The sequence below is a fragment of the Netta rufina genome (genome assembly GCF_964035555.1).
Source record: "Netta rufina genome assembly, chromosome: 5".
Taxonomy (NCBI): domain Eukaryota; kingdom Metazoa; phylum Chordata; class Aves; order Anseriformes; family Anatidae; genus Netta; species Netta rufina.
In genome coordinates this window covers 31208594-31220779 of record NC_140128.1, presented here as the reverse complement: position 1 = coordinate 31220779, position 12186 = coordinate 31208594, and the positions used below count along the sequence as shown (strand labels likewise).

The 12186-nt window shown below is 38.9% G+C and overlaps 2 protein-coding genes across 2 annotated transcripts; one reads left to right on the top strand and one right to left on the bottom strand.

Annotated features, from left to right (window-relative positions):
- Positions 1–59: 59 nt before the first annotated feature.
- LRRC57 (leucine rich repeat containing 57) lies at positions 60–6387 on the bottom strand. Its single transcript, XM_084288544.1, has 6 exons — positions 6276–6387; positions 5528–5692; positions 4705–4840; positions 3354–3622; positions 2690–2875; positions 60–2099 (listed from the first exon to the last, which is right to left on the bottom strand). The coding sequence occupies exons 2-6, from the start codon at positions 5609–5611 to the stop codon at positions 2058–2060; spliced, it is 717 nt and encodes a 238-aa protein (XP_084144670.1). The 5' UTR covers positions 5612–5692; positions 6276–6387; the 3' UTR covers positions 60–2057.
- An 18-nt stretch (positions 6388–6405) lies between these two features.
- On the top strand, positions 6406–10586 carry HAUS2 (HAUS augmin like complex subunit 2). The gene is made up of 6 exons (XM_084288543.1): positions 6406–6716; positions 6963–7055; positions 8355–8424; positions 9013–9145; positions 9788–9896; positions 10026–10586. Exons 1-6 carry the CDS (start codon positions 6462–6464, stop codon positions 10173–10175), a joined length of 810 nt encoding a protein of 269 aa, XP_084144669.1. The 5' UTR covers positions 6406–6461; the 3' UTR covers positions 10176–10586.
- The last annotated feature ends 1600 nt before the right edge of the window (positions 10587–12186 follow it).

Genomic DNA, 12186 nt, shown 5'->3' with positions numbered 1-12186 from the left:
CAGCTGGGTGGACAGCCTCAGATGTCCTTGAGAAACACAAAAACAAACTGCAACAACTGTCCTCTTGGAAACAGTAGAAATTAATCCCCAAACTTTATTTAAAATAAAATAAAATAAAAAAAATCCTAGAAGCAAAAGTTGATTTGAGGGGGAAATAAACAGGGTAGTTCCAGGCAGGAAAATAAAAGCTAGCACGAACAGATGATGATGTCTCTAACAATCCAAAAGTAACCCAATGTCTATACAAATTGGGGCTTCTCTGAGAGCTCTCCTGGGAGAATTTCTGTACTTGAGATCTCTGGGACAGACTGGACCCTTGCTGGGAACATCTGGCTGATTCTGGACTCCACAATGCAGGTCACCTCAGAAAATGAAACTCTGTCTATTATTAGCTACCCCCAATCCTGGATGCAGTTTGGCAAATGCTACACTGTATCACAACACTTTACATAACATATAGGTGTGCATAAGGTCCTTAATCATAAATACCTGCTTGCTTTACTAGTGGCTATTTGTACTGATCTGTAATAAAGTAATGTAAGAAATAAAATCTGTGTCCTTGCATATTATGAAATTCTACAAACCTACCTTTGCAATTTTTGCATACCCACAGGCTATTCAAGAATGGATTATAGCCATCCTTTGAATACTGATGTTCCCTAAAATGTTATTAAATAATAAGTATTACTCTGTAAGATTCTCAGAGAACTCATAAAATAAACACATTATCATAATTATGGTTATAGAGATTGACACAGAGGTAACTTCATTTTTCTTAATGTTTTCTTTCCGTTTGCAGCTAACAACCACAGTGAGTATGCTTAATGATTATACTTGCACCTTTCAGGAGTTGACTGTATAGATGCTTTTCTAGCCTTGTGTAGGATAGGTTAGGTATAGAAGGCTAGTTAATATATTCAGTGAGACTGTAAGAGTCTCATTAGAAATAGATGCATCCATGCTTACATGTATTTTGCCAAGAAAAGCACTTAATACAGTTCTTCCTACCTCACTGTTTTGAGGATGCAGTACATCTTAACTGAATTACTACCACAGTGTTGACATACTTCTCTGCAGTCTCAAAGCAGTTGAAGTACAACTGTTACCAGCAGCTGATAGAACTGTGTATCCAAAGTGATTTTTTTTAATGATACCTTTGTAATATTGGTTAAAGTGACAACAGCAGCAGCTACACCAAATAAGCTTGAAATTCATTTTTGAAAACAATTTACTAAAATAAACAAGTATGTTTTCATTTTCAGTATAAGTTAAATAACTGCATACATTTTTAGGTCTTTCTAGATGCTTTTGAGAGTAAGGCAGCAGCAGTAGGGTGACAGCTAAGACTTTTACAAACAGTCAGTGCAAGGATTTTATATTTTCCAGCAATATACATTTTACCGAATACATTGAAGGTAAACCTCATCTTTTATTTGATGCAGCTCAAGCAGAATAGGACTGTAGTGCAATTCCTGCTTATGGGAAAAAAGTCTATGAAGGATGCTCAAACCATGATTTGTTTACTGGAAGCAGTTGATATAAATTCAGCCATAACTATTTGTGCTTCATTAGAAAAACTTGTAGAGGTTAAGAACTAAAACATTATTTGTGAAAGTTCTTCTCTGTAGAAGAGTGCTTACTGCAAAATATACAACTTTTCAGATCTCCTTTTGATAGCAAAACTTCCATGTCCTGGAAAAATGTTTCCAGGAGAAAGTACTCTTATAGCTTAACACACAACTTCCTGATGAAGGGGAACTGGCAAATTTGAAATGCTCTTTCCCTTTCTCTATTAAAGAATGAGCCCTGACAAAGGAGAACATATATTGTGTTAAAAGCTATCGTGGCTCAAAATCAAAACTGGCCCCTAGACAGGTTTATCAGTTCAGTACCCGTGTACTCTATTCCAGTTTATTCAATATGGCCTTAACAGACTGTACGACTGCTAGAGGGGAGTACTCTGAACATCTCCTTCACCAGTCTTGCTTCAGGTCAGTGAAGCAGGTGCCTCAGTCACTAACTCTTCTTATCAGGGATACACAGGATCAGAACAATGATCACGCAAACTTCTTCTTTGTAGCTGTAAATCGTTCCATGTACTACAAACAAAAGAAAAATATAAGAGTCAGAAATTAATACAAAGTTCATTACTATTGAAAGAAGCTACATTTCTGCTTCAGACTCGAAAGCACTCTGTACCTAAAGCATACTTTATTTCATAGATGCAACTGTTAGTGTTGTAAATAAAAAACCAAAAGCTTTCTGCTATTTGCTATAATTGATTCATACTCTAGAATAGAAGTCCATATGGTGCAGAAGTCACATCTGACGTGTTAAGGATAAACTGATGTTAAACCCTTAAGACTGCAGTATGACTGAAAGTCTCCTTTTTTAATCCTGCTTTTCCATCTCAAAGGAAAGACTTGCTTCAACACACCTCTCATCATTAGCTACCCTTCAAAAGATGCTGATGAAAGAACAGAGATCACAAATCCTGTAAGAAAGGTAATATTTGACAAATTCTTGAAATTCTTTTTCAGATGTTAAGAATTCAATACAAGTGACAATACCAATAGACTGTTTATGCTTTCATTCACCAACATAACAGCTGTCTAAGAATTCTGAGGAGGTACTGGATAAGGAGTTCACCAGAAATTTATTTAATAAAAAAAAATAGAATCATACAAACCTTGTCATAACCCTCCAGTTCTCTAAGTTTCTTGATTTCAAAGAGGTTTCCTTCAACTGCAAGCAGTGAGATCTGAGAATCGCTGAGGATGCTTTGAGGAAGCATGCTGAGTTCTAAGCAGTTTTCCTCTAAACGCAAGACTTTGAGGCGTGGACAGTGGGAGATCTGCACTGAGATCTGGGAAATCTGGTAGAAATAAATTTAAGAAAAAAAAAGTCAGATGGGATTAAAATGTTAGTTATCCATGACTACTTAAAGTGACCGGTGTTTCAAACTAATACGGAATGATTATTATACTGTAAATTATGTTAACAGTAACTACTTAACAGTGTGTAAGAAGCAATAATAATGGTAAAAAAAAAAAAAAGTCCAAGTAACCTATTTTTTTGTGATGACAGACAATCTACGCCTCAGTTTATCAGATTCCTACTCAATAACTGTTCAAATACTTGCTGTATGATTAAAGTCAGTATTTCTTAGTCAAATCAGGCAGTTGGACGTTTCAGACCATAAATTCTAGTTATGATCCCTCATTTCTACTGTGTGAAAGAGATATGTCTTTCAGCTATAAAGTTTTGATAATGTCAGCTTAGACTTAGTATGACCACAGAACATAATATAAATGGCTCTGTCCCAAATCCACATGCTATCTCAGTTACCGGACCTGGTTCTGATTCAAATTGAGTTCAATAGCTTGCAATTCTCCCACAGTGTCAGGTACATTTTGGATCTGGTTTTTGGAAAGATCTACCACATCCAAGTGACGAAGACCACAGAGTTGTGTCGGCACAGTCCGAAGCTGGTTTCCAGAAAGACTCAGGGTTTTGAGAGCTGAAAGTTGTCCAAACGCAGCTGGTAGCTGCCTCAAGTGATTCCCATTCAAATGCAGTGTTTCCAGTTTTTTCAGTTTACACAGCTCCTCAGGCAGAGCAGCTAGAAATAAATTACAGAACAAAGGGAATGACCTAAACAAAGAACAGTAAAATTCCATACCCATTTATGTCAAATGGGCTTCTGCATGGAAAAGTTATTTCCCACAGGATTCCTCCATGTTTTCCAGTGAAAGCACAAATCCTTACACAGAAACAGAAGCCCACTGACAGCACATGGTTTCTAAATGTCTTCCATAAATATCTCAAAAATAATCATGATCTGCAAACAACAATCTTCAAACCTCTAGCTGAAATCACTACTCTGAGAGAATTTTACACCATCAGCTACGCCCTTTACTAACCACTTTGTCAGTGTATTCTATGACATTTGCTAGACCATACAATTCACAGCCTCGGGTCTCCTGCAGCCCTTTAAAGGTATTACTCAACTCACTCAAAAGTTCTCAACTAATCTGTACCATATCAGATAAGTCTCACTGGGTAAGCTCTCCTAGGGTTCATCCATCCCTCATTCTGTCTACACACATCTGTAGCACTCCTAAGCCGTACTATGGAAACAAATTCGTAAATGACATTTGTTTTTCAAACAAGCAATTAATACACAATGAACACATAACAACAGTTAGCTTCTTCATCTCATCCTAATTTTTCCATAAAGAGGCAAGAAATGTATTTCTCATCCAAAAGACAGCATCTCTCATAGCATAAAGTTACCTGAATATTTTTAAACTTCCACTGATGTTTGTCCAAGAGAAGCAGCAACAACCATTCAATGGCCAATGTTTTCTACAGACCATCTTAATTGCCTGTTCTTTATGCAAGTACTAAACCATCTGACACTTAAACTTTCAGATCAGACAAGTCACAGCACACAAACCATATGGTTTTAAGTACTTACATGTCATTGTTAAACCGATAATACAACTAAGCTGGGAACTAGTTTTGGAGAATTTATGATTTGTAGTTTGTTTTTTTCCTGTACATGAATTCCAAAGATTTCAGTTTAGGTGACTAAACTTCCCATTTACATCCTGTGAGAGTTAAATCATTACATTTAGTTTTCGATCAGAGAAGTCATATATTACTTTAAAAATCTGTGGAGATAATAATTAGCGAGCATACTCAGTTTGTTGTTGTTTAGAACAAGGCTCTTCAAAAAGGAAAACTTCCCAATGAGTGGTGGCAAGAGCTCTATTTTGTTGTTTGACAAATCTATTGTCCTTAAGTTGCTCGTTAGCTTCTGCAGATCTTCAGGAAACTAGGGGAAAAAAAAGGATACATCATCTAAATACTTGATACAACTTCAAATGTTCAAGTTATGTAGCTCTGAAATTTTAAATGAAAGATATATTACATGCTGTAATATGTATCACAATGTCCAATCGTCATAGTGTGCAATTAAGTTGACACATTTTTAATTAAAAAAAATTGTATTTTTAATACTTTTTTTCTCAGGAAAGGGAAAAAGATATAAAGGAGACAGTCTAACATCCAGGATGAGTACTTTTAATCCAAATAATTTAATTTAAAAAAAGGAGAAGGAAGTATAGACTATTCATGACTACAGCTAAATGCAGTAAAAATATCTAAGCATAACAAATTGTGGAGTATCTTTCTAGAAAATAATACGGTTATAAAATTTACATTTTGTCCCAAGTTTCTAGCCTTTCTTTTTTTAAAGCACAATAACATTGTAACTAATACTTCTTTAACATGCATTCACTCTAAAGCATAAGATCAGAAGCATGCAAGTGTCCTGAGAAGACAATGCAAGCAAAATTCTTCTCTGCCAAAAAGAAAGAAAAAAACTATTGAAATATGATTGATCACTATTTATGCGAAACACGCGTATGCAGTGCTTTATGACAACAATGAGGGGAGAATTTGCCTCCAGATGTGTCAGTCATACAACCAAACAGCCAGGATTCTATTACAGTTGCATTACCTCTGTAAGTCCCTTTCCTGTTAGCTGAAACACACCGGTTTTCTGTGCTGTTTCCAGGTGGGCTTTTAATGCACTATTTCCCATCCTCACACTTCCTTGTCAAGTGTACAGAGTTTGTCTGAGCGATGGTTTCAGCCAGTTTTTCTGTTGTTCTGTGCTGGAGGACTGCAATAGAAATTCCGTTATAAAGCAAATGTAAAAAGTCATTTTATGCATAGTGTCTTAACACTAAAAGCTTCTCAATACACCGAACCATTTTGCTGCTGTTTGCATTGTCACCTCTCTAAAATTTTGGATAAATATTTACCCAGTTTAAGACGCATTCTTTATTGCAGCCTGCACATTGAAATAACGCAATAAACATGGTTAGAACTACAGGGAAAACTTTATAGTTCCCACATTTCTGCTCTCCTGGGGCCCAGTTATGTAAGGCTGTTGTTTATGGGAACTCTCCGTGATTTCAGTGGCATCTACCAGGACAGCGCTGCTTTTTATCCGACCGTTTCGTTCGGTTTCTTGGAAGCCCTCAGCGACAGGGCTCCTTTCTCTTCCTTCTCCCTGCAGTCACTGCCATCCCTCTCCTGTCACAGCAGCAGAGCTCAAGGAGCTTCAGGCCGGCGGATTAGCAGGGGCAGGGGCAGAGCCAGCAGCCGCCGCTCCCCCGGCCTCACCCCTCCTGCTCCCGGGGGCTCCCCGACCCCAGCTCCCCAAGCCCGGCGGCTCGGGGAGCCCCCACACCGGCACCTACCGACCCCGGCGGAGGCAGAGAGGGAGGGAGCCGCCCCCGCCGCGCCTCCCCGGCTCCCTCAAGCCCCGGGCAGCGGCCGCCCTTTCTCCCCGGCTCCCCGGAACCGGAACGCTGTCAGCGGAGCCGCCACGCCCGGCATGGCGCCCGCCCTCCGCTCCCAGCCGCCTCCTCCTGCATCCGGCCGCCATGGCGGAGCGGCGCTGCTCGGTTTCCGCGGCAACGGCGGCCGCCAGCCCCTTGCCCTGCGGAGGAGCCGCCAGCCCCGGGCCCTGCGGAGCGGCCGGGTCGGCCGCGGCTCTGGGGTCGTGGGAGCTGGGGGCGGCGGGGGCCGCCAGGGCGCGGAGAGCCGCCGCGGCCGGCCCCAGCCCCTGGGAGTCCGAGGGGCCTACGGCGGCGGCGGCCTTGCTGGCGGAGTGCTTGGCTGAGGGCTTCGTCACGCAGGTGCGGGGCCCGGTTATCGGGAGCAAGCCCCCCGCCTCTGTCCGCAGAAAGGGGGGCGTTCTGCCGCGGTGGTTATGTCCGTGTGGAGCCTAAAAGCAGCTGTGGGGATTTACAAGCTTGTCTGGCTACGTGGCTTGGAATAATGGTTGTGGTGAAAGTGCTGAAGCGCGCTGCTGTGCTGATATTGAGAGCTTGCCTGGTGCCTTCTCGCTGCTGACTGACCTCCTTGTTGACTTGCTTTCACAGGAGACTTTGGATTCAGCATGTCAAAATATCACATGCTTTGCCAAATTTGCTGAGAGGGAAAAAATTGCGAAGATTCGGGCAGAAATCAATGAGGTACCGCCTTTACTTCTGTCAGCGTACTCTTGACACTTCGTACTTAAAGATAATACATTTTACCCCGTGAGGCAGCGAACTGAAATATGCCATTGTTTCATGTTTTTGTTTTGCTTTAGGGGGGTGGGGGAGGGCTTGTTCTTCTTGTTGTTTTTTTTTAACAGCTTAGCTTTTTCAAGCTTTTTCCCAGTGGACTCAGTTGCCATAAAGCCAACAAGATTAAATAAGTTTTCAGTGTAATTGCCGAGATGTAGTAGTTTGCCTCTTTGACTGAAGCGTTACCTGAAGCTTTCTGAAGAAGCTGAAGAACAAATAAGAGTTTGTAGTTCACTTATATTCCAAAAAAATGTGTTTTTTTTTTAGGCTCTGGACCATTTTGTTGGTTACCTCGGTCACTTCCTACTGTCTGAAATTGATGGTTGATTTGCATTTTATGTTGATGTTTTCTGAGCATTTGCTCACTAGTGTAAGCTCCAGCAGCTACAAAGTGTTACTGCAAAATTCAAATTCACACAATTTAATTTTTTGGAGAATGAGTAAGTGGGCATCACCCTGTAGCAGAAGGAAGGAATAGTTTACAGCTCCTAGTGAGGTGGATGTTTTGCTGCCTTTGTTGGAAGGTTATACTTACAAATTCTTTCTTGGACAAATGTTTGATATGCTGTCAGTGAAAGAGTTTAATTTTTATCTCCTTTCAAGGAAGGCAAAGCAATAGCTCTGTGTCCTGAAAAACTATGTTGTTCTGTTTTGTACTTTCCTCAATCTTCTCCTGTCTAGCCAAAATGCTCACAACTTTAAGCCACAGGAGTGTGCTGCTCTTGTGCTCATTTGTCTTTGGAAAGAATTGAAGCTAAGAGGTTAACCTGAGAGGTTCTCCCTCAGCTTAAAATATCACAAAACAGTGTTTGCCAAAAGGAGGAGACGGAAGCTTTGAGAGGTTCTTTTGCAGGATATGGGCTATGAGACTGCTTTGTTGGACATGTGAGCATCTGTGTTTTAAGAATGAATTGCAGAATCAGTCTCTTGCAGCACAAGTACCCAATAAATCACCAAAATGTTTTTTTTGTATGTGTAGTTTTGTTTTTTCTTTTTAATGTTTCTTCCTATTAACCAATAAAAAACCCACACACCTTGAGGGAAATTGGTAGTATGCTGTTACGCACGTGGCTACTCTCACAAGCGCACTGTCCCTCTTCTTACCTCTCCTTCCCTCTCACCTTCTCCCTGCCCCAAGAGGGCCAGCAATATTTGGTTAAGTACATTAAAAATTCATTTTCATTTTGATTTTTATTCTTATAGAAGAAGCTGGAAACTGAGATTCTGCAGTTGGAGCGAGAAACAGCAGACGTTGTTCACCCTTTTTACTTAGGTAAGTTTTCTATGTATCACAGAAAAAAGAAAAATAATTTTAAATGACTGCATCAGCAGATTTTTTGATTTAAGTACATCACACTTCTAGAAATTATTGCAGCTGTTCCCACTGCATAACTTGTTAGAGGTGGCAAGTATATTGTTAACCTTCCTCAAAAGAATGTTGTTTGCGCAATATATGGACTTAATCAGAAGGACATGAAGTAGAATCTCTGTGATTCTAGTTTGCTAATACTGCATTATGCTAGTGAAGTATACTGTAATATTTCAATCCTATGGCATAGTTTTAAGATGTGGGTTTCATCTATTCCAGACAGTTTACTCAGAACTGTAGATGATGTAAGACAGTTAACAAAGCTGTATCTAAAAGAGATGTATGACTTCAAAAGTATGTAGGACTTTCTTTGAGGTGTGTGTTGATGTTAAGTGCTATAGAATCCAACACAAGTCATTCTGACTAATGATATCTTTCTTGAGTGTACACTACCCTGACTGATAGATCAGACTTTTACTTCCTTTCTAAACAAGAAACTTTGTTCTTGTTCTAGCAGGACAACAGCTTCAACTTTGCAATTCTATTTTACAGACAAAAAATGCCAGATATTGCAAGATATGAACAGACACTTGGAAGCAGTACTGAAAGAGAAGAAGAAACTCAGGAAGAGACTGATGAAGCCCATATGTCAAGAGAACCTTCCTATTAAGGCTGAATACCACAAGTAGGCATACAAAAAATAATGGTTCTTTCTTTGAGTCCAAATTAATTTGAGCTAATTATATTTTAGGAAAAATCGGATGCTTTCATTCACTTTTCTCTAGAGAATAGAAACAAAAAGTGATAGTGAAACCTCCTCTAAAAGGTAGAAGTTTGCTTATTGCTAATTTAATGGAAGCATATAAATTTTTTAATGAATATTTGCCTAATTGGTTGGTCTTGCCTTCTGAAGACTACACAATTGATTATGTGTCTTTTTAAATGGATGTGTTAAATCCTTGATGCCTTTTGCTTCTCTGTAGGTAGGAATCACTACTGTAGCTTTTGGTGTCTTCTTTCCACTATGACTTGCTCAGAATAAGCGTGTGGGTGATTCCCAGAGATCCTTAGTAAATGTTTAAAAAATAGTGTTTCTCATGCTCTAAAAATCTAGTCCAGTTACAGAATTATGCACTTCAATAACTCCTGCCCTACTTGTTGTTGAGAACCATAAAAGAATTGTAATTGCACTTAAGTTCATTAGATGACTAGGAACTCTATAAAAATAGAGAAGAGGACTAAGGAAACCCATAGTGGGAAAGAAAGGAACACTTGAAAGTATTAGGTTCTGTGTTTGCACAACTTTTGAGCTCATTCTTGGCTACAGGTACGTAGTAGAGTTGTTGACTGAGGCTGTGTCTTTCGTTGAGAAGCTTGAAAGTCATTTGCAGAGTGCGAAAAGTATCCCTCAGATACCAACTCTCATGAAGAACATGGTGAGTAGCAAAAAAAAAAAAAAAGAAAAAGAGCTTCTCAATGCTGCTTAGTTGCTTAGATTATCTTTGTTTCCTGCTAGCTTAACAGCCTGACAGGTTATAGAGATAAAATCTAATTCTCTTCTTCAGGACGTTGCTTTGACAAAAACAGAAGTGCTGGTGACAGACTTGGAGGAGCTGACAGAGCAAATATTGGAATGGAGGGAACTGCAAAAAGGAGTGTATTCTGATGGTATCTGCAATACTGCCGAATTGGACTTTGGCTTATCATTAACCTAGCACAGCTTTTTTTTTTTCCTCATATGGATGGCTATTTGAAAAACTGCAATTTAAGCCTGTGAAAAGTACAACGTAGTTGTGCCTTAATACAGCGGGGATTTTGTAAGTAGTTATATTTATGTTCTGACATTATAGTTCAATGATTATCCATTCCCCAACTATTTAAAAAAACAACAACCTTTGAGCAGTAGCTCATAGGAAGGCAGACTACTGAAAAGACTGTTTAGGAGTTCTTTTTTGAAATAGTTGGGCAGGATTCTCTTGGAGCCTGTGTCTTCGATGCAATTTTGTTTTGATTTTTGTCATGTTTGCTGCAATGTGTCTATTCATTTTTGCAAGTATTTTGATAATACACTGTATTTTGTATGTACCTATAAAACTTCAATAAACACGCTAGATTTTAAGAACCAAGTTTATTGGTCTTCATTTTGTTATGGAATCCCACATTTAAAAACCAAAGAGTGGTTCCAAGTGCTGTGGAAGCATAGACAGGAACCTAACAGTTCAAACCAAGGAATTAAATTAGTTTTAGGTTACAGCTTATGTAACCTAAAGCTATGATGTGGTTGATTGGGAAAGCAGGGAATTGACTTGATGTATAGCAGTTCTATAAATTTGTAACCTATGTTTCTATGATAGTGATAAATACATTCTTCAGTCTTTCCTCTTCTATTGCTTGCCCTGTATCAGTGACCTCCTTAGAATATAACTTTTTCCATGCGTATGACTAACAACTTAGCAACTGTGACTTGTACCAGTTCACAGTCTCAGGAACTTACGTTTTGAAAAGATGTGTTCGTAAAATGTTACTGCCAGGACATCTATAAACCAGGACAGTTGTTGTCTTCCATGGACACTGTTTTGTATTGAAGAAATGGAACAAACATGCAGATATATTGCCTTCTGTTACTACATTGTCAGTTATCTGAATTCGTTACTACAACGTGTTGATTTCTACTTTTAAAAACGAGCCCTTTATTTTTTGAAAGTAACCACTAGGTGGCTCAGTACCACACAAATTTCACCATAGTTTATGAGAGGTGCATTAAAGTTAAGGAAGAAATAGTTGATTCTATGTTGAGCACCTTCTGATCAGAGTTACTTGTAATTGGTCAACTCAAAATTAAATGTTTGAAAATTTCTAAGAATCATGTTATTAATCTTTCTAGACTACATTATTCTACAGGGTGTGATGTCAAAGGTATAGTTTAACAATTCTCTGATATAGTATACAAGTACAGGTGATTTTCCTCTGCTGATTTTCCCCTCTGCTGCTGCTGGGACATGTTAAAAAGACAAATGACTTGAATTAAATCAAGCAGAGTGTCAGGAGATAGGATGATCTGAGAATATAAACTGGAATTTGAGTCCTGTAAGCCTAAATAGGATCCCATTGTGGGATTTGAGCCTGAGGTCCCCTGTGGTTCATTTCATACTTTGGAAATCATGGTCTTCTATGCAATTGCAGAGGAGCTGCAATTTTTACATTCTGTGAGATTGGAAGAAACAAAATCCAGACTTCTGGAATTATGGTCCATTGTCTCTATTGCTGGTTTAATTTCTCTCTCAAACTGTCTTACAATGATTCTTTAGGTCAGTCAGGTAAACTAAAGATATTGTAATCTAAGGCTCAGAGATAGGATGAAAACATTTCTAGTTAGGTTATTCCTTATAATTCCTTGAAATGAAGATTATTTTATTCTTTTGCCATAGCTAAAGAGTTGAGCATATTTTATTGTTTTACTCCAATATTGGAAAGCTGTCTGTGGAGATGGTAGGGTTTAGCTAATGCAATTTGCTATTGACATACTGATTCTTTCTTTAGTGTGACTGAAGGGCTATATCTATTGAATCAAACAGTGGTTCACAGCTGGTTGTATTTGTTTTGACATCACTGTGTTGGGTCATGAATTGGGAAAAGCAAGTTTGAAGGATTCATCATGGACTTCATTCTGGAAGGTTTCTGTATTGTACTACTTATCATTTAGATTCCATGTTTCTGGAGTTTAAG

Excerpts from the sequence above, each read along its gene's own strand:
- LRRC57 (XM_084288544.1), bottom strand. The coding sequence starts at position 5,611 with ATGGGAAATAGTGCATTAAAAGCCCACCTGGAAACAGCACAGAAAACC. Across the intron at positions 4,841-5,527 it reads CAGGAAAGGGACTTACAGAG|TTTCCTGAAGATCTGCAGAA; the intron begins GTAATGCAACTG and ends TTTTTCCCCTAG. Across the intron at positions 2,876-3,353 it reads TCAATTTGAATCAGAACCAG|ATTTCCCAGATCTCAGTGCA; the intron begins GTCCGGTAACTG and ends TATTTCTACCAG.
- HAUS2 (XM_084288543.1), top strand. The coding sequence starts at position 6,462 with ATGGCGGAGCGGCGCTGCTCGGTTTCCGCGGCAACGGCGGCCGCCAGC. Across the intron at positions 9,146-9,787 it reads ATTAAGGCTGAATACCACAA|GTACGTAGTAGAGTTGTTGA; the intron begins GTAGGCATACAA and ends TCTTGGCTACAG. Across the intron at positions 9,897-10,025 it reads CAACTCTCATGAAGAACATG|GACGTTGCTTTGACAAAAAC; the intron begins GTGAGTAGCAAA and ends TCTCTTCTTCAG.